Source organism: Vulpes vulpes, chromosome 8 (genome assembly GCF_048418805.1).
Source record: "Vulpes vulpes isolate BD-2025 chromosome 8, VulVul3, whole genome shotgun sequence".
Lineage (NCBI taxonomy): Eukaryota > Metazoa > Chordata > Mammalia > Carnivora > Canidae > Vulpes > Vulpes vulpes.
The window spans coordinates 5,758,180-5,784,024 of record NC_132787.1 but is presented as its reverse complement, the minus strand read 5'-3'; the positions used below and the strand labels follow the sequence as shown (position 1 = coordinate 5,784,024).

Genomic DNA, 25,845 nt, shown 5'->3' with positions numbered 1-25,845 from the left:
CACTTGTGTGTACCGGAAGGAGGGGGGATTATTCCAATGCCCAAATTCCTGTGAGATCAGATGTGTGTGGGCCAGAATTTGGTGTTTGGTGTGGGAAGGGCCAGGGTACAGGGAAGACTACCAAAGGCCTTGACCTCACGAATGGCAGGTGTCAGAGTAACAAGTCTGGGAAGACACACACTGGTCCTCATGATGCTGAAGGGCCTAGAGTAGTCATGATCTCTGAAGACACTGCAGCTTCACCTTGGCAGCAAAACAGCCAGAGGAAGCCCATTAAGCACAGAGGAAAGAGGTTCACAGCACTCTGGCTGGAGGCTGCCTCCTATGCCCAGCTCTGCCACTGCTGACCCAACCCAGGGCCCAGAACATCTTCAGAGAGCTGGGAATTTTACAAAGAATTTGATTTTATTGATATTTAAATATATTAAATATTTCACTGAAATACATGATACACCACCCTCCCCCCCCACAGTGGTTACATTATAAAACCAAAGTCCATGGGCCTCCCATCCACTGACTCCCCCATCACCTGGTGAGAAAGGGGGCAATGGGAGCCCAGGAGAAGGGCATGGCTGGCACTGTGGTAAGGGGAGTCAGGGTGTGGACAGGACCCTCCCACTTGGCAAGAAGCAAAGACAAGTCACCCAAGACTGAGGTCTTTCCCCTCTGGTCTCCTTACATCCTCACTCCCACCCAAGGGCTCCAAGCAGTCCTTTCCTATCCAGGGATATGGCTGGGGAAAGGAAGCTGATTTTTTGTCTGGACCAATTAGTCTTTTCCCCTCCTCCTGCCATGGCTAATGAAGTGCCTGATAGCCCATTTGGTTGATGCATGAAGATCCCCAAAGGGAGGCAATATGAGTCAGAACCAGGCCTCCGCAAGGGGTCCCAGCAACTCTGGGACCCTCTCTCCTCGGTCTTTCTAATCACCTCCAAGACAAAATGATCTTCAAGCAAAATTCAGGCTAATGCCTCTGACTCTATAAATAGATACAGAGAAACCAAGGCACCAGTTAATTCAGGCCTGAAGCAAGGAGGTTGCAGAGAAAGCGGTGAAAGGAAGGCAGAGATAGGAAGGGTATCTAGAGTCCAACCTCCCAACCCTTCTTCTAGTCCTTGCAGGCTTCATGGGGATTGAGGACCCAGGAACATGCTAAACTGAGACTGAAGGCTGGAGAACGCCAAGTTTCAGGTTCCCTTGCCCCATCCCCTAAGTACCAGTATCTGGGTCTTCAGAGAGATCCCATGCTACCCCAGTCCCAAAGTATACCACCAGCTGGGGAACCCAGGAAGTTCCTGAGCCTCTGGCCACCAAACCCCAGACGGTTCAAGTGCCTGGAGCACTGAGGCTCAAGCAGGCACCTGGGTCCCTGCCCGAGGCAGGGACACAGTCATGCTACACACACAGCCCCCAAATGGCACTTAGGGATTTGGCACAAAAAGGACTCTTCTCCCCAGGGCCCCCCTCCTCTTACTACCATACCCCATGCCACTCCTGTGCAACCGAGGCATCTTTCTCCATCCCTTGAAATCCGAAACCCTGCCTTATTCCCAGAAGACAGAGGCCCACAGGAGAGAGGCAGCCCCAGGTAGGGAGCTGAGGAGGAGCACAAGGACACACACAAACCTGGGAAACAGATACACACACCAAAGCCAACATGCACACACATGACACAGACACACAGGCCCTCCCCAGTGCCAAAGACTTGGGAGGACAGGTTTGGACCAGGGTCATCCTCCTCCATGCCCTGACCCTTTTCTATTTGGCAACAGAGGGGGTAGAGATGCTCTGTGCCCCTTTGCCGGCAGACAGCAAGAGAGCATGGGGGCAGAGTAACCTGATCCCGACCCCAGTGGGGCCCTCAGATCAAGAGTCTGGTACCACCCCACTCCCTGGCCGGCCTGCTCACTTTGGCACCTGCAGGTGTACTTCCAGCTCCTGATCTTCTGACATCCCCACATACGTGCTTGCTCTCTGGCTGGCCATTTTCACAGTACCAATGAGGCCAGATGCCCCTTTCCCTGGAGTTGTGCAGGAACTGGGGCTAAATCTGAGCTGTCAAAAGTCCCTTTGTTCCCCTTTGGGGACAGATCATGGGACTAGGATTTGGCAAATGGAAATACTCCCCTGAAATATGGACAGAGCTGGGTCCCCAGAGTGTCTCCCTCCTCTGCCCTGTGCCTAGAAGGGAGACCGGACTGGGGTGGGGTACCCAAGGCCAGTGCTGGGGACGCAGGCATAGCAGAGGCAAGCACGGAATAGGTACTCCTCATGCCCGCCCCAGTCTTTGTACAAAATATTCCCAGGAAAAAGAGGGAAAGGAAGGGCCCAGCCCCGAGTCTGTTGCCCAGACAGACAGGGGAAAGGGTAGGCATGGCAAGCTGCCATTTTAAACCCTCAGGCAGGAGGGCTCCTGCTGCCTCTGCTGCTGCCGCCTCCCCTGCTCCCAAAAGCTGGAAGAAAGAGGGAACAGCCAGCCCTACCCCAATTAGAAAAGTAAAAGTCACTTGCATAATCCTCTTGGTATCCCTTGTTCACCAGCCTGAGGGCAGACGAGCATGGTCCAAGCACAGCCTGCTGAGGTGTTCCCTTTTGTGGTCAGCAGGGTCTGGAGGCTTGGTGCCCCCGGCCACAGCTCCATCCAGCGAGCACAGAGTCCACTTAAATGCCCACCTTGGTCCTGACAGCTGAACTTGTAGCTGGGCCCTGCTAACTGGGGGGGCCCCCATTGAGGAAGTAGGTGGTCATCTCCCCCTTGCCCTTCACCTTGACCACCCCTCGACACTCCAGCTGGTAGCCTTTGGCAGCTAGAACCTGGTACAAGTCCGTGGTCACCTGGGGGATGGGAGGGGAACCCACTTAGCCTGGGATCCTTCCTGCTGCATTTGCAGGGGTCCAGGGGTTCTCTAATCATGCTAGCCCCCCCCCCCCCCACCACAGAACACTGCCACCCTACCCCTGTCCTAGCTGACTGTAGAGAGGGACCCGCAGAAGCCCTCTGGACCCATCCTCCTCACCTGGATTCGGTCAGGAACCCCCGTGCTGTCCATACGGCTAGAGACATTCACCGTGTTCCCCCAGATGTCATACTGTGGCTTCCGAGCCCCAATGACGCCTGCCACAACTGGGCCCATGTTCAGCCCTGCAATGGGGACAGCAGCAAAAAACTGAGACCAGTGGACATGCCAGGGTCAGCCCAGGGAGTCATCCCCGCTCCTGAAACCTTTAGAAGGACCCAGAGGAGAAAGTAGCAAAGTGACAAGTATCTTGGTTGTAAAGAATGGAAGATCTAGGCCTGTGGAGCTCCCCGGAGTTAAGGCAGCTGTTGCCCTAACACTGGCTAACCCCCTGAATGCTCACTCTGTGCAACCCCTCTCATAAGCATTTAGCGTCCCATCATTTCATCCCCTCAGCGGCCCTGAAAGGGATCATCCCCATTTTGCAGATAACCTCGGGGAGCTGAGAGGAGTTGGGTGATGTGCTAAATAAGCCAGTGAGTGGAACACCCAGAATTCAAACCAGAGTGACTCCAGCACCCCTAACGTTAGCCACCCCTCCCGCTCACCAGCTCCCAGCACATCAGACTAGCCTCAGAGGACAATGGGTCCTGGAGCTTCAATAACCCTGGTTTTGAATCCCAGTCCAGCCACCTCCTGGCTGTTTGACCTCGGCCAAGTTCTTTAATCTGAGAGTCAGTCTCTCTCTGTAGAAGGGGATGATAATGTGAAGACTAAAATGTCCAGGACAGCGCCCGGCACACAGCAGGCCCTCGGTCAATGACCTCTGTTCTTAATACGAGACGAGGTAGGAGGCGGGAGAAAGGACATCCCAAAGGATTCCTGATGGGGAACCCCTAACCTGCCTCCTTGCCTCACCCAGAAACAGCCTAGGAAAAGCTGCCAGGCGACCAGGCCATCTCACCAATCTTCATCTGGAAGTTGTTGAAGGAGTGCTCGTTGATGTGTTTCATCTGCTCCATGAGCCGCATGGCATAGTCGGCCAGGGCAGTGATGTGGGAGCGGCCGGCCTGATCGTAGGTGCTGGCGTTCAGCCCCGACGCAGCCATGTACGTGCTACCGATCGTCTTGATTTTCTCCAGCTGCCGGAACCGCTCCTCGCTGATGATCTGGACGGCACAGGGAGACCTGGCTGTCAAGGCGGAGAGGCCGAACGCCCCTGCCCAGTGCTCACTCTGGCCAGGCCTCGGCCTCTTCCCCCTTCCCTGTTGCAACAGCTCCCCTCCTTTTAGTGTGCGAGCCCCGCCTTCCAGCCGTCGTTCTCAAGGCGGGACTGAGGAGCCAGGAAAAAAGGCCGCTTCACCAGGCAGGCATCAGAGCCCCAGGCCAGAACTTTGGCACACAGCTTCAGGGCAACTTCAAATGCTCCCTCACAGAATCCAAAACCACACAAGGGGTATTAGCCATCAATTATTCTAACCATCACTTTTTGGGAAACCGAGTGCCAGAGTGAAGGAGTGACTTGGCTCCAAGACCGTAAATGGCCCATTCCTGAGCTGGATATTCTGGACACTTCCTCGTGTTTGCTTCCATTTTCTCTATTCAGGAGCCCATCTTGCTTACTTGGGCTCATGGGGTTTCGTCCACAGATTACTGCCGCCTTCTTCAGTAACATCCACCTGGTACCCATCCTGTCCTCTCCACAGATCCTCATGTCCTTGCTCCCCAGCAGTGATGACCCTGCCCCACTGGGGCTGACCTCCCTGCTGCCTCGGACACCACAGTGGGTCCTTGGTCTTGTCCCTACTGTACCTACCCTGACTACTACCCCAATATCTCTGGGTCCCATCAAGCCTTCCTTCCCCCTCCCAATCCAGCCAGCCCCCCAATCCTGGCCTTCCCACCCAAAGTTCTTCCCGCTGCCCTCATCCCCCCCAGGTGCTCTGCCAGCAGCAGCCAAACAGACAAGTACCTCATCAAAGTCAGCGATGATTTCGTTGAGCAGCCGCAGGCACTCGACACCCTCATTGTTTGCCTCCAGCTCCACATAGAACTCAGAAAAGTTGGCAATGGAGGCAAACATGACGGCCACACACTCACACGACTGGTAGTAGAGCTCATCGTTCCGGCGCTCCCGGGCCAGGAAGTGGGCAGCCACGTCCTTAGGCAGAATGTTATGCAGCAGCCTTCGGTTGTAGGCCTGGAGCTCCTCCATCTCCTCCTTCTCCCCCGTTGCCTGTGGACACCACACCCATCACCCACTGCCCAACATTCACAAGAAGTGGGAGCCAGTGCCTAGAGACGGGCATCAGAGGGAACCACGGGGAAGAAGAAAGGCATGGACAGCGGAGACCCAAAGGGATGAGAGGGGCAGGGACAAGATGAAGCAGGGGTTAGGAGATGGGCACAGAGCAGGTTGGAGCCAGAGTGGGCTTGAGCGGCCCAAGCCTTGGCCAGCCAACAAGGTGCATTTCTGGTTTGTCCCAGGTTCTGTCCCCACTCAGTCACCTGCAGTTTCCAGAGGAAGTCCAGACGTGCAGTTGATTCCACCTGCTGGGCGTGCAGATACAGCGCCAGGGCAAACACCAGCAGAATCACAGGGGTCATGTATTTAAGTGCCACCCTCCCCGCAGCTGGGCTGAGGGTAAGCAGAGGCAAGCTCAGTGCCTGAAAGAGGCATGTGGCAGCCCTACCCTTCCCTGCCCCGGAGCCCTCACTCACCAGTCCAGCCCATCAAAGGTGTCATTGGAAGAAGCCCTGGCAGGAAGATACAAGAGACAAAGTCATCGGTTCTTCTTAAGTTGCTGAGTCGGGGCAGGGAAGGGGAGACAGAAACTGCATTTACCAAGCACATAGCACAAAATCAGGCACAGGGCCAGGGCTTGTGCTTACAGTAACTCAGTAAGAGCAGAGGTTGAGAGAAGGTTTCACTCTTAGCTCTTCTACTTACCTGTCCTGAGACTCGGAACAAGTTGCTTAAGCCTAGGCCTGTTTCCTCATCAGTAAAAGAGGGACGAGATCTAAATAACACATGCAAACGGTCTAGCACGGCCCTGGCGTGCAGTAAGGCTTCGACAAACGTTAGTGACCATAGTCTTTACAATCACCTATGATACAGGTGCCACTGCCATTTTACAGATGAGGAAACTGAGGCTCAGAGAAGTTAACTCACCTGTCCAAGGTCACACAGCTAATAAGCAGCAGAGTGAGATTCAAACCCAAGTGGACTCCAGAGGCTTTTCCTGCCACACCAACCTATGGCCCCGTATCACAAGGGATGGGGCTTGCAGAGGGAAAGCCAGTGTGGTGTCCCAGGCCAAGCCCCTAAGTAGGAGTCAGAAGTTTTGGTTCCTAGCCAGGGCTCTGCTGCCAAGCAGCTGTGTGACCTACAGGTGGTTAAGAGAATGGGTATGAAAGAACCATGTGAACAAGAAAGGGAATTTTTTAAATGCCTGGCCTGAAGACACAGGGACTTCCCAGGACTGGGGTTTCCTTGGGGGTAACTGTGGAGTCCTATGCTGGGAGCTCCTCCCACGGCCTCCTTCCCCCCCCACAGGTGAGGGGTGAGTGATGGCATTACAAGGGCACAAGAGGCCTGAGCACCAGAGAGGCTCACAGTGACCAGCAGGGTCAGGAAGCGTTTTGGGGGTTAAAAGGGCTGAGGATAAACTCACAAGCCATGGACACCAAGCAGCAGGTCATAGTTGTCAAAGATGGTGGCTGGGGGGCCCAGCAGAAGCAGCACCAAATAGATGAGCCCCAGGACAAAGATCATGGCCAACTTCCCGATGCTACTGATGTGCAGGAAGACAGAGCTGGCCAAGAGACTCAGCAGCATGTTCCCAACGAAGTACTGGGGGGTGATGGCAGAGGTGGTGTTAGACGAAGGCAGGAGCCATGGCACCCCTACCCCATGAAGGAGGAGCCCTGCACACCCCTCCTCAACCTCAAACCCAAACGTCCTTCAGCCTCCACACGCCGCCCCACACCACACTAGAGCCCCCGGCTGCTCCTCCGGCAGGGACTCTGGTGCCCATCACCAGGCCTGACACAGAGGGGTCAACAGCTAGGACTGATCGGGACAGCCCCCCATCCCGCCTGAGCACGGCTTGGACACCTCAGGGAAGCTGCAAGTGGGTGCGGTGCCCTCACACAGCGGAGCATCCAGGCCCAGAGAGTAATTGAGCTGCTGCAGGTGGCAGGCGGTGATGTCAGCGGGTGTTACATTCAGCATCCGGGCTGCACAGGTCCGGATGGGGGTGTGGTTACAGGTGAACTGCAAAATTTGGGGGAGACATCAGGGTCAGCACGCAAGAGAGTGGTTGCAACAGCCATGCCCCGTGCCTCATACCCTGGGGGTCAAAGTGCTCACTGAAGGATGACAGGAGGTAGGGGGAGCAAGGAGAAAAGAGTTAACCTAAGCCCTCCTTTGAGATAACGCGCTCTCGGAGGGCAGGAAATGGGTCTTATTCCTCTACCTACCCCCAGGGCCCAGAGCAGTGCTTGGCACAGACAAAGGGTAGAAGAATCCCCACTGGGCCTTTACCATGTTGGCGATGGCAGAGGTGAACACTAGCAAGACTGAAAAAATGCCAACCACAGTGCTGTGCGCCCGAGAGCGGACGATGCTGCGGGAAAGACGTCGCAGGGCCTTGGGGAAGAGCTGCAGACAGGTGAGAGACCAAGAATTAGAGACCACGTCAGCCAAGGTAAGGCCAACCAGGGATGGGGCCCCGGGCGGGAGGCCTGGCCTTCTCCTCCATCTCCCCGTGCGACCTCTCACCACGGTGGCCCGGCCTGCCCTCCCCAACCAGCCCACGAGGAACCCCCGACATACAGAGCCACAGGAGTACACGGCACAGGTCAGCACGGTGATCAGCAGCAGCACAAAGATACTGGCGTAGATCCCAAGCATCACGGTTGAGCTGGGGCACAAAAGGGCCAGGGAAGATGTTACTCTGGAATGTCTGGGCATCCTCATCCCACTCCCCAGATGGGCAGGGCGCAGGGTCCAGAGACCGTGAGCTTGCACGGGTGTGTGGGAAGGTTCTGGGAAGTGGTGGAGGGAAGAGGAGCAGAGGGAGGAGGGGCAGGGCTCTCACTGTGGGAAGACGAGGAGCTGGATAAAGCAGATGAAGCAGAAGACCAACAGCGCACAAGCCACGTAGGCTCCGAAGCGGGGGTCCACCTTCCTCGAGTACTGAGGGAGAGGAGGCTGAGCTGGGTGCTGGGCTCTGGCCTGGGGGAGGCAGGGCCCTACCAGGGCCTCAGAGAGGAGCAGCAGTGGCCCCGCGGATAGGGATCCCCACTGCACCCTGTAGTCGCCCCCTCGCCATTCCCGAAACAACCTCTCCTGTTCCCTCAGTTGTGCTCAGCCTTCCCAGCCCCTCCTCATCCAGCCCTCATCCCTCTGCCCTCAAATCCCCCAAACCTTCTTTTCAAGATCCTCTCTCTGGAAGGTGAGCAGGAAGCGGCGCACGTGGTCCTTCCGTAGCTGATCGATGCTGCGGGCATCGATGGCACGGCCCAGGAACTCATCGACCTCATCCTCGGGGTTCAGGGCATCTTGGGCACCCCGGCTGAGGGCAGGGGACATGGCTTCACCGGGGGCATGAGCATTGCCGCAGGAGAGGCAATGAGAAGGGGAGGGCACGGGCGACACCCAAAGGACAGAGTGAGCTGGCTCTGTGGCACCTGCTCCCACATGACACACCTAAGGTCCAGGAAAGGGGGGGGGTCTCGGCTCCCCGCAGCCCTGTCCCAGGGTGCAAGTGCCTCCTCCCTCCCCTTCCTCCCTCCTCAATAACCTGACTTACTTGTCTTTGCTGGAATCATCAATGCCCTGGAGAAAGGGACAAAGTGTGCAAGTGAGGGGAAGGACGGACCGCCTTCACCCCCATGACCCCCTCCCCGTCCCCAGCACTGCTGACCTGGCGAGGCTTGGAACCCTGGGGGTGAAGTCAACCCTCCCGCCCCACCATACCACAAGGCAGAAGAGGGAAGGGCGCACAGAGTGTCAGGACAATGAGGCCTCGGGTCCCCGTGCTGTGGGCCCCTCACCATCTGGCGGAAAGCCTTGGAGTCCTTGGTCCGGGAGAAGGCGCGGTCGGGCACCCAGCGTGGCATCAGGCCTTCCATGGAGTTGGCCCGCGTCCGCTGCAGCTTGGCCAGCATGGCCTTCTCCTCTTTCTGTGGAGGCAGCAGGGGTACGGGATCAGAAAAGGGGCCCAGAGAAGATGTCTCTGCTGCCCACATCTGCCCTTCCGTCGCCCTGCACCCCCCACCCCCCACCCCCGCCAGCCTGACCCGTTTCTGGCTGGCTCCCAGGATGAGGAAGGTCTCGATGTGCTGCTCCTTGAGGTACGCGTTCCGCTCGCCACCGCGGCCCGGCTCCACCTCGTAGTCCCCGTTCAGGTACTGCAGCGTGGCCCGGGTGATGTGGATGCGGCTGTGAGCCGACAGGAGGGTGAGACCTGGCCTCGCCCACCTCGCTCCCACCCCTCACCTGCTGCACCCCACACTCACCCGGCCCGGCCCCCCGCCTCCATGTGGTTGGCCAGAGTCACGTCATTGGACCACACATCGAACTGCCATTTCCGCAGGCCAAGGACGCCACAGTGCACACGCCCGCTGTGGATGCCCACGCGCATGTTCACGTTCACACCTGTCACCTCACGCACCAGCCTGGGAAGAGGCGGCTCTGGCTCGGCTCCCGGCACAACCTTCCCCGCTCCCAGCCCCGAGCTCGGGCCCTTCACTCCCCCTCGGAGCCAAGTAGACAGGGACAGAGCCAGACGCAGGCCACAGCAGCACAGCCCTGGCTGGACACGGGCAAAAGGCTGCATGGGTCCCAAGGACAAACGTCTGTGAAGCGAGTTCACCAGTGGTGGCCCTGCGGCATCCGGCGGAACGGAGCTACGAAGGGAGGGGTCACTGCTCTCCCCGCAGGCCTGCGCAGCTAGCATCCTCGCCAGCCCCGATTCCCTCCCCCGGGGCTCCCCCCACCCCCAACCTGGGCCTGTTGGCTGGGGTCTAAGGTGCAGAGGCTGAAGAGAGATCCTTTCCCTCCCCGGCGATGGATCTCCAAGACAGAGGATTAGCCAAAATGAGACAATTCCTGAGGACAATGCCAAGGGCAGAGGCCGGCCAGGGCATCTAGTTCCAGGGACCTAGGAGGGGCACCGCTTACGAGATGGCCTCGATCATGTCCACCCCCATCTCCACACAGCAGTGGGCATGGTCTGCCCGGGCCTCCGGCAGCCCCGACACACAGTAGTAACAGTCCCCTAAGATCTTGATCCTCAGGCAGTGATTTTCCTAAAGGAGAGATTTGGGGAGAGTCGCTCTCACTCTCCTGCCCGCCCAGCACCCTCACCGAGTCGCCATCTGTCCCCACCGTGCCAGGCCGCCCCAGTTTAAAGCTATGCTCACACCACGTGTGGCCCAGCCCCCTCACCGCAGCCAGCTTGTCAAACCGGGCAAAGAGCTCGTTCAGGGTCATGACCAGCTCCTGCGCGGTGCACTGGGACGCCAGGCTGGTGAAGCCTTCAATGTCTGCAAACAGGATGCTGTGGACAACGGCAGAAGATGGAAGGACCCCATGGCCCTCCGGGACTCCCAGGGCCCCCATCCCTCCGGGTACCCTCCCACCCCGCCCTACCTGACATTGTCATGCTTCTGGATGTAGATCTTGTGGAACATCATGTCTTCTTTCTTTGTGTTGATATCTTCTTTCATCTCCATGGCAACATGCTGGGGCAACACGGACAGCAGCAGCCGTTCCTAGACCAGTGGTTGCAACAGGGCACCGCTATCTTCTCAGCCTCACGCTGAGGCTCCTGATCCCTCCTGATGCCTCCACCACTCCAGAGCCCTCCCAGGCCCCTCTGGAGACCTGAGCTTCCCTTTCGGACCCCGACCCCCCCATGCAACCCCTCACTTGTGCTCCCATCTATCCTCTCCCACCCTCAGACAGGACAGGAACCCCAGTGTCACAGGGCCTGTGTGCTGCCGGGGAACACTCAGGGGGACCACCCACACTTACTCCACGGAGTGCTACAAGGCGGCGGAACCAGTTTGCTGGTTATTGGGGGGGGGGGGGGGCTTGGACAGGGAGGGCAGCCCCACCTGCTGCCGGTTCTCGTGCTGCAGGTGCAGCCGGGCCTGAATGTAACCGCGGGTCTCCTGAAAGGCCTGGCGCTGAGAGACCTCAGCTGGGTAGTGTGTGCAGATGCCAATGACGTTGGTGCAGAGGAACAGCAGCATGTTGGCACCGAGCTGCAAGAGGGTGGCAGAGGCAGACTGGTGACGCCCCCCCCCCCCGCCCCCACAACGCACAGGTGCAAACTGCTAGGCTCTCTGTGGGGAGAAAGCCAGGATCCTGTGCCCTGTCTGTCCCCACCCCTGTAATACAGCTCCCTCTCCTCCCACAGGACTCCGGCTCCCTGCCTGGATCGCTCCACAGCTAGAAATGGGACCTTTTCACGACTCCTGGGAGCAGAGGCACCAACCAGGGCAAGGTGGGTCATGGGGCCTGCGCCCAGCACACTATGATTTCCTGCCCCACAATCAGCCCAAATAAAAACAAATGCTGCTCCTTCTGCATGTGGTTCTGCATGTCCTCACAGGACAACACCCAGGAGACTTGAGCCTATATCGTCCTGTGAATGCCTAGGACAAATCATCTCATTTCTCTGGGTCTCTGTAGGCTCATCTAAAACCTGGAGAGGGACAAGATTTCTAAGGTCCCTCCCTGCTCTGACATAATGTGACATGATAATTATCATTATTATCATTATTGGAGCTAATCTGTTGGCTGCCTGTTTAATATGCGTGGCTTCCATAGCTGCTTCCTATACAGTAACTAGCGGATCTCTTATTCTCTATGAAACAGGTAACAGTATCTCCTTTTAAAGGTGAAGCACTCAAACACAGAGAAGCTAAGTCACTTGCCCAAGATCACACAGCTAATAGTGGGTGGTGTGGGACTTGAATCCAGGACAGTCTCCAAAGCCTGTGTCCAACCCCTACTGCGTGGTACATTCCAGATTTCCAAGATTCCTACTCACTCCACTTACACAAGCTCTTGAGGCCCAGCCTCAGAGCCCAGGCTTGGGAGTCATCAATTCTACTAACATGGGACCTTCTCTTCCACCACGCCCAGGCACCGCCAGTACTTGGCACAGCCAGGCCCCATGCCCGAGGACCCCGATCTCAGGGTGGTCAGCCCTCCTCAGCATCAGTAGGACTCATGGGACGGCAAGTCTAAGGAGAACTGGCCTCAGTGTTTCCAGAAGTTCAGGGGTTAACCTGGCACTTGTGGATCCACCCCAGAGTTGGCTGGGGCGGGGCTCCGGTTTGGGGAGAAGGGAGGGAAAGAGCACCAACTGGAAGCCAGGAGTTCTGGGCTTTGCCCAGAACCAGAACTAGTCCTGCAAACCTGGGCAGGTCACTTAATCTCTAAGACCGCAGTTTCATTTTTCTTAGGCAAAGCAGAGGGGTAGGCTCAGCAAACCCCCAAGTCATTTCCAGCTCTGACCCTCAAGGACTGGCCGCCTAGCTTTCCTTCCCAGTCCAGTTCACAAGGCCCCCCTCCCAGCAGCAGGGGTGAAGAGGGGGGCACACTATCTCCCTGAGGGGTTTCTAAGAATAGCCCCCAGTGGGGGAGAAGGAGGAGGGGTTAACCAGGCAACTTCCCTTCCTGGCCCCAGGAGCCTAAGAGGAAAAAGTGAGTCATGGTGGAGGGAAGGGGAAGGGGGACGAGAGACTGAAATAGATCAGGATCAGTACCGGACCCCGATCCGACTGTGAGAAAAAATGGATGCTGGGGCGCTCCAGGAGACTCCAGGCGGGGCCGGGGTCACTGGGTGAATGAGTGGGTCAGGGAGGAGTGAAGGCTCCTTCCCACGAGTGTGAGCAGGCCTAGGTCTGGTCAGGGACTGTCCAAGGAGCCTGGAAAGGAGGCCACAGCCCCACGCCACCCCGGCATGCATAGGCCAACTGGACACAGGGAATCAATCCTCGGTTCGGAGAAGGGGTCCGGGTATGAGCAACCCTGGCTCCACAGACAGGCGCAGGGGCAGGGGTGACTTCCTCTCCTCACCCTAAGAATGTGCCCGCTGAGACCTACAGAGGATAAGGCTGCAGCTGGGTGCCCCTGGGGAGGCAGGAGGCTGCAAAGTCCCAGTCTCCATGGGGCTGTGCCTCCCCAATCAGGCCCTGGGCCTGGTTCTGGGCACCATGCCAGCTGAGAGCAAAGAAGAGACAGCCACCTACCCCTGGCCAGCCGGAGAGGAGGTAGAGAGGAAGGGAGGTACCACCTCCAAGCTCCTCCTTTCCCAGGAGGGCAGTCCGGCTCCAAAGCCCAGGGCAGCAGCCACCCCAGGGAGAAGTGGGGGGCTAGCAGAGGCAGAAAGACCCTGGCCCTTTAAGAGGTCTGACTGCCCTGTGGGTGCTGCTCCACAAACAAATGGGCTATAAAGTTTCTTTTAAAAAGGTACATTCTGTTCTGGAGCACAAGCTGGGCGGAGAAGGGCATCATGCCAGAGCACCCAGCTTCTCACCCTGGGAGCCCCGGGGAACTTCCTCTTTGCGGGCAGGGTAGGGTGGGCTACACCGACCACGGGCCCTCAGCAAAGCAGAGGCTGAGTCCCTCAAAACTGGAGCAAGACAGAGGGCAGCACCCTCGAAATCCGAGTGCCGACAGAGGGATCGTGAGGTATGCTGGTTAGGGGCTGTGCCCTGAAGGATCAGCCAGGCAAGATGGCCCGGTCTCTGCTCCCCGGTCAGGGGGGTGACCTGAGACGGTGGTGGTGGCCACATGGAGCCGAAGGGGACTTCCGGGAAGGCCCTTCCCTGGGTCCCATCCCCTCCGGCACTCCCACACCTCCCTGCCCCCAGGTGAGAACCCTGCCCTGTTGGCTTCTACTCCCCTCTGGGAGGGTGGGGCCCTAACAGCAACCTCTCATATGAGGTAGATACTATTTTTATCCCAGTTTTACAGACTGGGAAATCAAGGCTGGGCGAAGGGAGGTCAGTCAGTTGTCTAGGATCTAACAGAAAAGAAGAACACAGCCCATCGGACAAGCAGCCAAGCCTCCACTTCTCACTCAGCATGGTGCTGTCGCACCCCACCCCACAAGCCACACAGAACCCGGACACACTGGCTGGCGTGGGCCCAGAACCCCCGGCAGGGCTGCCGGACCTCTGGTGCTCAGTGGGAAGACAGGGGGAAGAGATCCGACCCTGAGGCCCCTCTTTTCCACATCCAACTCCACTCAAACCGCTCCCAGCCCCAGGGAAAACTGATCCCCCTCATCCCCCTCCCCGTCCTCTCAGAGATGGCCTTGGTCCAGGAGAGAAGCAAGTCCTCCCTTGCAAAGTCCATCCAAACCCTGCTTGATCCCTCCAGGTCACCACCTGGAGCTGCTTTCCAGGGAAGGCAACTCGAGGCCAGAGCTGCCCTCCCCGCCCTCCCCCGCCCCGGGGTGAACCGTCACGTTCCCACCTCCAGGGCTACCTCACATCTACCAGCCTTGCTGTTCAAGGGCCTCGGCCAAAGAGGCCCATGCTGCGGGTGGCCCATGCAAACAGAGCACAGGCTTGGGTCCTGGGGTGCTGCCTCTCCCGGCCAGTGCCCTCTGCTCCAGATCCAGGATGGAGCGGACCCTGAAACTTGGCCTCCCATTATTCCAACCCCCCCCCCCAGTACACAGCCAGACATCCCTCCGCGCAGTATCCACCCACCCTCCCATTACTAAACCCCTTCTCATTCCCGGCCTGGCGCCCCGAAAGCCTACCTCCCTGACATCCCACCTGCTTCCAGAGGAAGGCGTCACCGCGGTTGAGTTGCCAGGCCAAGATCAAATGCAGGGTGGACAGGCCCAGGCCACTGAAGACAGCTGCCCGCATGCGGATGGGTAGGAGCGTGTAGGTGATGTAGACAAAAAACACAGGGCACCAGAGGCCCACAGAGGGGCTGCGGGGGTTGGCTGCCAGGGCGCCCCCAACCTGAACGGCTGCCAGGATGCCCAGCACCACGTAGCTCACCACCCACATGGAGTCCTGGCGAAAGCTGTGCCGGTTACACACCACCATGAGCGCCACGAAGAGGGTGGCGGCACAGGCCAGCAGGGCCACGTAGGCAGGCTGAGGGCGGGCAGGCGCAGCATGGAAGGCCAGCAGCACCGCCGTCAGCAGCACCAGCACCGCCATCAGCAGCGTCAGGCTGCTCTGGTTCATCTGAAAGAAGTACCGCTGGTACAGGCGCTCCAGCTTGGCCGAGCGGAACTGCTTGGACTGGAACACCTGGGCCAGACGGCGCCAGCAGGATCGCCTACTCCCGGGGGTCACGTCAGGGGCCACCTCAGCTGCCCCAACCGCTGACATGGCCTCAGTGTCCTCGAAGCCCAGGGCCACCGCCCGCAGCCCCAGCTCCGTGCCCTTGCCCGGGCCGCCTCTCCGGATGAAGGCCTCATCCTGCCAGGGGCACCGCGGCGGAGCCGCAGCCGCAGGGGTGGGACTGGGGGGCTGCGCGTCCCGGAGGCAGCTCATGTAGCGGGGCGTGCAGAAGCCACTGGTCCGAGTCCCGCGGCGTGGACGCTTCTGCCCATTGCGTTCACCCCAGGCTGTCTTCCGTTCGTCCACTTTGGGGACCAGGAGGCCACTAAACCACGACATGCTGCTGAGAGAAAGGGAGGAGTTGGTTTTAACACCATGACAGCCAACCGCCGCCGGGAGCACCTCCCGGCCAAGCGAAGCCCTTCAGACGCCTCACCCCCCTAAAATTCTGGAGGAAGGCAATGGTATCCCCCTTCCATAGGCGACAGGCGAGGGATTGGAGGCAGAGGGAGGGAGGTAACTGCCCTGCCCTAGCTCAAGTAGCCCCAGAGCTGTAGGAACCAGGATTTGACCCCTGATCCGCCGGACTCCAAAGCAGCACACTTACACGTTCACCTCTTCCCTAAACAGCACTGATTTGTTGGTGGTGACAAACTCAAGTGCCTGTGTCAATGAGCAAAGGCACCCATGGCTTAGGGGATCTGGGAGGAACTAAAGAGAGTGCACCCCCTGAGCTCAGCAGGGGCACGTACCACCCCACACCAGTAGGTAGCTGCCACTGGCATCCCAGGGGAGCCTGATCGGATTTTTCAACAGCCGCTGAAAAAAATGTACATTTTAATGTGACAGCTCCTGATTTTTAAATGTTGGCAAGTAATTCACATTTTTCAACACTGCAAGCCAAATAAATCACATCTATGGAATGAATTCAGCCCGTGAGCTGCCAATCGGTGACCTCTATACAAAAGGGAATCTCCTTCCACGTTGTTCCCCATCACACTCACACCACGCACACTTCGCTGCAGACTTCGCCGAGTCAGGCTCACCTTCTCCCCCGGGGTCACAGCTTAGATGGAACTTCCTCAGGGAAGGTGTCCCAGCTCCCCCACGCAGACTGCAAACTGCGTTTGGTCTCCTTTACCTTCTGTACGCTTCCTCTAAAGTACTTACCACAATTATAGCTAAATTGCCCTGGGCAGCCCGGGTGGCTCAGCGGCTTAGCGCTGCCTTCAGCCCAGGGCGCGATCCTGGAGGCCCAGGATCAAATCTCAGTCAGGCTCCCTGCATGGGGCCTGCTTCTCCCTCTGCCTGTGTCTCTGCCCCTCTCTCTGTCTCTCATGATTAAATAAATAAAAATCTTTAAAATAAAAAAATAAATTGCCCCTTGTTTCACCACCCTGCTGACTGCAAACTTTGGGGAGGGATTATAACTATTTTGCTCAGCCCTTTATCCCTCAGCACCAAGTACTGAGCCCAGCACATGGTAAGGACTCAAGAAATATGTTGAAAAGACAAAAAGAGAGCTCAGGATGGGGTGCCTGGGTGGCTCAGTCAGTTAAGTGTCTGACGCTTGGTTTTGGCTCAGGTCATGATCTCGGGGTTGGGAGATCGAGTCCCCCTGTTAGCTCCACCCTCAGCACAGTGTCTGCTTGGGATTTTCTCCCTTTCCCTCTCTCCCCTTCCTCCTCCCCACCCCAAGCACACGCTCTCTCTCTTTCTCTAAAATAAATAAATAAAATCTTTTTTAAAAATTTTAAAAGAAAATTAGCTCAAGGGCATTGGCACTGAGCAGCTAATGTGAAATAACAACAAATAGTGATAATCCCGTGACTGTCCCTCTCTCTCACTGCACCCGGTCCTATGAGCCTCCTTGCTGTTCCCCAACACACCGTGCACTGGCCGGCCTGGGACTGCGGTGCCCGCTGTGTCCTCTGCCTGCGACAAGAGCTCGTCCTGGTCACAGCTCAAATGTCCCCTTATCAGTGAGTCTCTCCCTGACCGTTCTATTAAAATAGCAACCCCCTTTCCTGGAGCTCCCTATCTCTCTTCCCAGCTTTATGCTTTATTTTTCTCCATTGCTCTTTATCAGCAACTGCCATTCTATATATTTGCCTTATTTGCTCTTTGTGTCTCCTCCCCAGAATGTCAGCTCCTTGAAGGCAGGGATTTGGGCCCATTCTGCTCACCGCCCTACCTGCCACACCTAGTAGACACTACATAAATGCTCCTAGAATGGCTGGGTATGACATGTTTTCTCTGTGCTGTACCTTTCCCGGGTCCTTTCGCATGCCCAATCCCACCTGATCTTCACCAGAACCCTGTGGAGCTACTCCTGTGGCCACCTGGAGCACAGATTTGACAGGAAAAGAAAGGAAGACCAGGTCCACCCATGGCACTTTTATCTGGCTGGTTACAGAGATCCTGCCTGGGCCGCCAAGTCAGCTCCAAGTCAGCTCCAGATCTCGGGTCTCCCGGAGGGTAGTGCCTTGGAGCAGGGTGGGGAGGACTCCAGGACAACACCCTCCCAGTGCCTCCTAGCCCAGCTGGGCTCAAGAGAAAGTAAGGATGACAGCACAGTTATCCTTGGATGCCTGTGCCATATACTCCTCCCTGCCCACAGGGCACCCCGGGGCTCCTTGTACTTAGGCAAAGCTAGCAGCCTTGACATTTGTACTCACTGGGGGACATGGTGGGGGCGGGGGGGTGCCTAGCACTTGCCCCAGGTGGCCTCAGGATCAGGCGCTCTAGACAGACAAGCGGCACTTCAGACACCCAGAGGCCCACAAAACAGAAGGCAGACCGGGGACCACTCTGCAGGCAGGACCCCCACCCCTACTTCACCCTCGGCCAACTCCTCTCAGCATGCCTTCTCCCTCCTCCCACTGAGCAGCTTGCCCTTCAACCCTCTACCACCACCAACAGCACCCCCTGGAGGGACAGAAGGGAAATCCAAGAGTTTGGGAAAAAGTTACCAAAGGAAGCCTGGCTCCCCAAGATACTTCATTAGAAGCAGGAGCTTTGGAGCAAGACCAGGCCTCAGACCTGAGAGTAACCGTGCGCTAGCTGCACAGCCTTGAACAAGTTACTACCTCCCTGCACCCGTTTTTTCATCTGTAAAATGGGAATAGTAACAGTCGTGAGGAGAGAAGCCAAGACTATCTGCCACGGAGTCCACACCTGATAAGCAGTTCTTCTCCCCCTCCCCCCCCCACAATGCCACTCTAAGCCCCAAACTCTGCCACTATCAAAGAAATGAAAAGACAGAAAAGCCATTAGCAAGAACACACACCTCCCCAGCCCATCAGACATCTGGTTCCATCAGACCTTGTGCCCTTGGCTGTGAGTCCCCAGAGCTGCTGGAGACAGAGCCCAGAGCAGGCAGGTTTCCCACCACCCCTACCGTGACATTGTGCTTCATTCAGCCTCCTCCCGCTTGCTTGTCCCCTGCCCTATATGTACGGCCCTCCCCCCTCCCCGAAATGGCCAGATCTCTGTTCCCAAAGGACCTGTTTCTGGCTGTGTTCCCGGCCTCCTGGAAGCACATCCTAGCATCTGGCTCATACCCACAGAGGAAGGGGCAGACACCGTCCAGGAGAACGCATGACCGTCCCCAGAACACTCTGAGCACCTCCCCTCCGCCAAGGGGATGGCTTCGGAGCTGTGTAGTTGTCCAACTAACTGCACCCATCCCACCTGCAGCTTCACTCCAGGCATTGCCCACCCTGGAGAGCTCACCAGGCTCCCAGCGTTCCTGGCACCCCAGACTAGGCTGGTACGACAAGGAACAGGGGAGGGCACTGTTCAAAGCCACAGGACTTCCCTATATGGTCCCCCAACCCTCACTGTCCAGAAACAGCGCATCACTCTGAACCACAGACCACCTCCCTCTTCCCCAGAGACAGGCTCCTGAGCCTGTGCCTCTGACCTTCTCCTCCCGGGGGTCCTGGTCCCTTGCTCTCTCTCACAGATCGGCTGCTCCAGGCACCACTGGCTCCCACAGCCGGAGCCATACTCATTCAGCCTGGCAGCTGGAGGCCCAGTGCCTCCCAGACCTCAAGTCCCACCCAGTCCGGATTCTCCAGCCTGAGACCCAGAGTCTGAAGCAGGCCAAGGCCCAGCCCCAAGGATAGCTCTGCCCACTGCTTCTCCCTGCCCAAACTCTCTCCCTGGCCACCCCGATCTGCCCCTGCCCCTGCCCTCCTTGGCAGAAGGAGGCTCCAGGGGATTTAAGACGACTTCAGAAAGTTCATGGTAGAAGGCGCTGCCCAGGCAGGGCCCTTCAGTGCCAGCACCGCCCACCATGCTGGGAAGTGGGCCTCAATTCCAGGCCTTTCCAGATGTAGAGGAGCCTCCCCCAGGGCCTGTATCTGAAAGTCCAGGACTGCCTTCTCCCTGCTTCCCCAATCTCTGGTCTCCCCGAAGACTGCAGGCGGCTCCCACTTCCACGCCCAGCCACACGAGCCCCACCAGGTTTTCCACCTCACAGGGGGGTTCTGGTAAAGGGAGGGTACGGAGCCGGTCCCCACCGCAGGCTTCCACGTCTAGGTTTGCAGCCAGGCCTCGTTTGCAGTGCAGCCGGCTCCCCCCGTGGCCCCCTGCCCCCACAGGGGGCTCCCCAGCACCGCTTGCACGGCCGCGGTCGGGGCGCGGGGAGTGGAGGGCACCCCTGCAGGCAGAGGGCATCCCCCTCGATCGCAGTCACCCTCCACCCCAGAAACCGCAGCCAGCCCCTCCCCTAGGAGCAGCCCGTCCCCGGGCCCCGCCGGCCGGGCGCTCGCTCCGGCTGGAGGAAGGGGGCGAGGATGCGAGCCCGGGGCCCCCCGCTCCCCTCCCTCCAGCGCCCCCAGCCGACCCCGGGAGCCGCGCGGGGGCCCCACGCCCCCCGACCCCGCGCGCCCGGCGCCGCTCACCTGCCGGCCCGGCTCCGCGCCGCCCGGGCCCCCGCCCCGCCGCCCCCGCGGGCTCCGGCCGGCCGGCGGCCGCCCCGCGCCCCCCGCCGCCCGCGCCCCGGCGAGCCTCCGCCGCCCGCAGCCCGCCCGGCCCGCGCCCCCTCCCTGCCGGCCAGCGCAGCCGCCCTCTACCCCGGATCCAGAAGTCCCCTCCCCGCCGGCTCCCGGACTCCCCGCCTTAAAGGCACAAGCGCCCATTGTCTGGCGCCCCCTCCCCCTCCCCCTCCCCCTCCGCCCGCCGCGCCCCGCGCGGGGCCCGCTGCCCCCGGAGCCGCGCAGGGGTGCGGGAGCCCGGGCGCCCCCTCCGCGCGCCCCCTCCCCCGTCCTGGGCAAACAAGCGGCTTCTGTTCTGGGAGCCGGACCCCGGGGAGCGGCCCGTCCCGCGCGCCCCTTCCCTCCACCCCTTCCCTCCACCCCTTCCCTCCACCCCCCGCCGCGCCCTCCGCCCGCCCCGGCCGGGGGTCCCCGCGCGCCCGCGCCCGCGCCCGCACTCGGGGCCGGCGCCTCGCCCCCGCCCGGAGCAGCAGGGGGCGGCTTCCCTCCGGCCGGGGTCCCCCGGGGCGAGCCGGCGCCCCGCGCCCCCCCCCCTCCTCCCTCCCGCCTCCCCCCTGCCCCCCCTCCCGCCTCCCCCCTGCCCCCCCCCGCCGTTCCCGCCCCGCCGCCGCGGCCCCGCGCCCTCCCGCGGGAACCCAGTTTAATAATTAATTTAGGTTTCATTCCACCGGGCGCCAGGTGTGCGGCCTGCTTCCCCGCTCGCCGCGGGCTTCCTCCTCCCCAGCCCCCCGGGGCACCGGCCCGACGCGAACCCGCAGCGCCCCGAGCCCCGCGGGGGCCTGAAGCGGGGGCGCCCTCAGCCCGCGCCCCCGGCCCCGCTGCCTCCCGCGGCCCCTCCCCGCACCTGCCGCCTGCAGAGCCCCTCCCCGGGGCACCTTTCACCCCAAGGGCTGCGCCTCCCCGTCGAGGGTGGGGGTGAAGGGTGCCTCGCTAGCTGCCCCGACTGAGATGGTTTGGGACTTTACTTCCCACGTTTCCTCGCACAAAGCAGCGCTCGGAGTTACCTGGGTGATGGGAAAATCACGTGGAAGCTGCTTTAACCCTTTAAGGGTTTGGAACATGCTGTAGGCGGACAGGGGAGAGGGTTGGCTCCCAGAGCCGGGGAGTCGGACCTGGGGCGAGGGCGCCGCTGCGGAGCGCGGCCTCCCCGGGCCCGGCCGCCTTCCCGCGGCCACACCTGTGGCTCCTCCCTCCCCGGCAGCCGCTTCCGCACGCCGGGGCCCACCTGGCGCCTCCTGCCTTCCAGCCCCTCGCAGCCCAAGCCTCGGCCACGCCAAATCCCCACTTGGATTCCTAAACCCAGGACAGAGCTTGAGGCAAGGAGGAGAGGGGAGGAATTAGGAAAGTCGGTTTCCATCACTTATCAGCCATATCCGATTGCAAACTATATACTTTAGTAAATCATTACTCTCTTGGAGCCTCATTTATAAAATCGCAATTTTTTTAAGTTTTTTTTTTTTTTTTTTTTTTAAGGGGCACCTGGGTGGCTCAGTTCAGTTAAACGTCTGCCTTTGGCCCAGGTCCTGATCAGGGACTTGAGCCTGGTGTTTGGGTCCCTGTTCAAGCGGGGAGTCTGCTGCTTTCTCTCCCTCTGGCCCTCCCCACCCACCTTCCATCTTGTGCTGGTGCTCACTTGCCCACTCTCTCTCACTCTCAAATAAATAAAATCTTTAAAAAAAAAAAAAAAAAAGGTGAGGAGGTTTAAGATTTACTTATCTGGAAGAGAGCACACCCTTGGGTGGGCCAGTGAGGGAGGGGCAGAAGGAGAGAGAATCTTCAAGTGGAGCCCATGTGGGGCTCTATCTCAGGACACTGAGATCATGAACTTAACCCAAATCAAGCTGGCTGCTCAACCACTGAGCCAGCCAGGTGCCCCTTTAAGATTTTATTCTTTAGGGACCCCTGGGTGGCTCAGCCATTGAGCAGCTGGCTTTGGCTCAGGGAGTGACTCCGGAGTCTCAAGAGTCTCAGGATGGCACCCTGGGCTTCCCACAGGGAGCCTGCTTCTTCCTCTGCCAGTGTCTCTGCCTCTCTCTGTGTCTCTCATGAATAGATAAATAAAATCTTTAAAAAAAAAAAATTTATTCTTTAAGTAATCTCTACACCCAAAGTGGGTCTTGAACCCACAACCCTGAGATCAAGAATTGCCCTCCCTACCCACTGAGCCAGCCAGGTGCCCCCAAAATGGGAATGTTAAGAGTGTACTAAAATAAAATTAAAATATAAAAAAAAAATAGGGATAAAATGATCTGCTTTCCCTTTCTTACAGGATTTTAAGGCTTAGATAGAAAAATCTTCAACAATGCGAAATAATTGCAGTTTATTCTGCTATGTACAATTTTCGGTTATGCCAGCCTGGCCTATTATTTGACCTTTGGGGGCTCTTCACCTGACTTCTCCCATCAAGTTGCCAGTGTTCTCACTGCTGTCAAAATTTCCTCTCCAAACTGAAGCCAGGATCTGCCACTTAACTATTAGGATAATGTGTTCATGGGCCAAGGAGGGAAATACAAAACACAACTGAGAAAAAGAGATCAGGGCAGCCCTGGTGGCTCAGCGGTTTGGCGCCGCCTTCAGCCCAGGTCCTGATCCTGGGGTCCCGCGTCGGGCTCCCTGCGTGGAGCCTGCTTCTCCCTCTGCCTGTGTCTCTGCCTCTCTCTGTCTTTCTCTCTCATGAATAAATAAATAAAATCTTAAAAAAAAAAAGATTATAAAATTTTGAATTTTTTTTAAAAATTAAAAAATGTTGAAATTTGTACGCATGTGTGTGCATTATAAATTTTCATATTTTGTCCTTCGTTTTATTTTGAAATGAAAACAAACTTGGACACCAACCAAGTACGCAGGAGAGATACGCTAAGGCTCCATGTCTGGGTGCATTCAGTCCTGCAGGCTTCCTCCACCCTCAAGTATGGCCTTTGTGTTAGTCTGAGCTCCTGAATTCCAGTCCCTTGCTGGAAGGCAGAGCCACCATCAGCCCCCACCCCTTTTAGTTTTGTTCCTCAACATCAGCACCTTACACAAAAGATCTCTTCTAGCACTAGAGACTGTTTGGTTCTTTTTTTTTTTTTTTTAAGATTTTATTTATTTATACATGAGAGACACAGAGAGAGAGAGGCCAAGACGAGACACAGGCAGAGGGAGAAGCAGGCTCCCAGCAGGGACTCGATCCCAGGACTCCAGGATCATGCCCTGGGCTGAAGGCCGAGGCTCAACCGATAAGCCACCCAGGCGTCCCCAAGACTGTTTGGTTCTTAAAAATGATTCCAGTCTCTTATCATTAGGAAACACAAGCTACTGCTAAGCACATGGAAAATACTCAATCACTGAATTTTTAAACTTTTAAGAGAGTAGGAAGGGGTCATAAAGATGATCTAAGTCAGCTGCTACCCTTTTAGTAATTTTAACAGCAGGCATTTATACAGCACTTACTATGTGCCAAGCTCTCTTCAAAGCCCTTACCATAAAATAACTCATCAATCCTCATAAACCTCCCTGATACTATTATTATCATGCTCACCTTAGACATGGGAAAAATCGAGGCACAGAGAGGTCCAGTAATGGAGTCTCCAAGACAGCGGTTCTCAGACTTCCTCCAAGCCCCTAGAAGAAATAATACCCTTAGCACCAGCACGTACTAAAATAACTACACAATTTGTGCTCTGACAGATCTGATAGTCTAGAATCGCAGGCACCAAAGATTGAGGGGAAAAACCCTTAACAGTGAGAAAATCCTACCAATGTATTTTTCTTTGAACTGGGACAAGACGGCTATTACTGAACTTTCACGACAGAACACCTTGATCCAGCTTGCAGAGCACCAGCCCTGTTGAGCCTCGTTTTCTACAATAAGGAAAATATTCAGAAAGGACCTCCCTGTGATGAGAGCCGAGCCAGGCAGCTGGCATGCACTGTTTCTGTTTCTCCAAGTCTAGCTCTGTCTCAATGACCTTGGTTTTTCTTTCTTCTTTCTTTCTTTTTTAGGATTTTATTTATTTATTCATGAGAGACACAGAGAGGATAGGCAGAGGGAGAGGCAGGATCCCTGCAGGGAGCCTGATCCAGGACTTCTGGGACTTGATCCCAGGATCCCAGGACCCTGGGATCATGACTTGAGCCGAGGGCAGATGCTAAACCACTGAGCCACTCAGGCGCCCCGACCTTGGTTTTTCTAATACAGACCACAGTCACAGTGGTGTTGCAACCTCTCATTTTCAGGAAGAAGAAATTCCTACAAGGAGAGTGTATTACATGTAAATGCAAGTTTCATATAGCCATAAGTGTATCTGGACGACACTCTATAAATAGCCAGTGTTGCAAACACCCTATAACAAAACTAATGGATGGGCTTGAGTCCCCTGAGCCTGGGCTATTTGGGGAACAGCTAAGCGAGCCTCCACCTACTCCCTTTTACAAAGCATGGATTCCCTCTAGAGTGCAAATAACCATTCCCTGACTTCTCTGTCTTAAAGCTCAGATTTCTGCACGTTACATTTTCCGAAAGTAAGAAAGATGTGTAAAGAAAGCCCCTGTTCATTCAACTCATTAAATATACTTGCCCACTTCACCACCCCTAGAATGACTGCTGCTACCACTAGCACCCTAAAGACTTAGCCTTCCTCTGGGTCTCACGGTTGGAGGAGGCCTTGGCCACCACCAGTTCCACAACCATGAACACCCACAGGAATAAAATGATTGTAGACTCCAGAGGGATACAGACTTCCCTTGCCCGTCCCTTGGCTCCCCACCATTCGTTCATTCGGAACATTCTTTGTGCAAATATTTACTGAGTGCCTACTCTGGCCAGGTCCCACTCTAGCAGTAGGTGCTGGGGATACAGTTAGTCAACTGGCTCCCAATTCTCACAGTGTTGCCTTCTTGTGGGAGGAAACCAATGAGCAGATGAAAAGGTCGTTGAAGGTGATAAGTGCCATGATAACAATTAGGAATGGGGATGGGTGGGAAGTGACTGGAGGAGAAATATAGGCTGGATTGTCAGGAGCCTCTCTGATGAAGTGACATTCGCAGGGGGACCTGAATGACAAGGAATCAGCCATGCCGAGAATCTGAGTGAAGAGCATTCCAGGGAGAGGGACCTCATGCGAGAGTCCTAAGGCAATAGCAAGCTCACCATAAGGAAGGCCAGTATGCTGGAGGAAGAGAGTACAAGATGAGGTCAGAGAGGGAGGCGGGCCCTGGCTAGTAGGGAAGCTCACAGGCCAGCGTAAGGGGTTTGGATTTCATTCGAAGTGTAATGAGAAGCCTTTGGAAGATCGTTAAACTCGGAAATGGCATGATCCCATTTACGGTTTTCAGAGATTGTTGGCTGCTGGGTACAGAATAAATCAAGGGAAGGGAAACCACTTAAGAAGCTATCACAGCGGTATGGGAGAAAGAGCAGTGGCTTGGACAAGGATGGCAATAGTGGGCTGTTGAGAAGCTAAAGGACTCAGGAGATGTTTTGGAGTTGGAGTACCCTCATAGCCTGCCTTGGTTCCCTCTGCATGGTTCATTCATACCAGATAATTATCAAGACCAACAAATAT

The 25,845-nt window shown here is 57.2% G+C and overlaps 1 protein-coding gene across 16 annotated transcripts; it reads right to left on the bottom strand.

The window, feature by feature from the left end:
- Positions 1-386: 386 nt before the first annotated feature.
- On the bottom strand, positions 387-24,238 carry ADCY6 (adenylate cyclase 6). 16 transcript variants are annotated; one of them, XM_072765410.1, is made up of 23 exons: positions 24,038-24,238; positions 23,820-23,902; positions 14,772-15,636; positions 11,085-11,234; positions 10,618-10,739; positions 10,414-10,525; positions 10,147-10,274; positions 9,483-9,641; positions 9,264-9,405; positions 9,018-9,146; positions 8,774-8,799; positions 8,389-8,536; positions 8,060-8,157; positions 7,795-7,882; positions 7,504-7,620; positions 7,075-7,233; positions 6,632-6,810; positions 5,679-5,714; positions 5,466-5,595; positions 4,930-5,193; positions 3,922-4,126; positions 3,018-3,142; positions 387-2,835 (listed from the first exon to the last, which is right to left on the bottom strand). In XM_072765410.1, the coding sequence occupies exons 3-23, from the start codon at positions 15,633-15,635 to the stop codon at positions 2,710-2,712; spliced, it is 3,507 nt and encodes a 1,168-aa protein (XP_072621511.1). In that variant the 5' UTR covers position 15,636; positions 23,820-23,902; positions 24,038-24,238; the 3' UTR covers positions 387-2,709. The 16 variants fall into 16 exon arrangements, with proteins under 16 accessions (XP_072621511.1, XP_025856001.1, XP_025856003.1 ...); XM_026000216.2 differs by lacking the exons at positions 23,820-23,902; positions 24,038-24,238 and adding an exon at positions 21,304-21,490 and having other exon boundaries at positions 14,772-15,639; XM_026000218.2 differs by lacking the exons at positions 23,820-23,902; positions 24,038-24,238 and adding an exon at positions 21,304-21,486.
- Between the last annotated feature and the right edge of the window lie 1,607 nt (positions 24,239-25,845).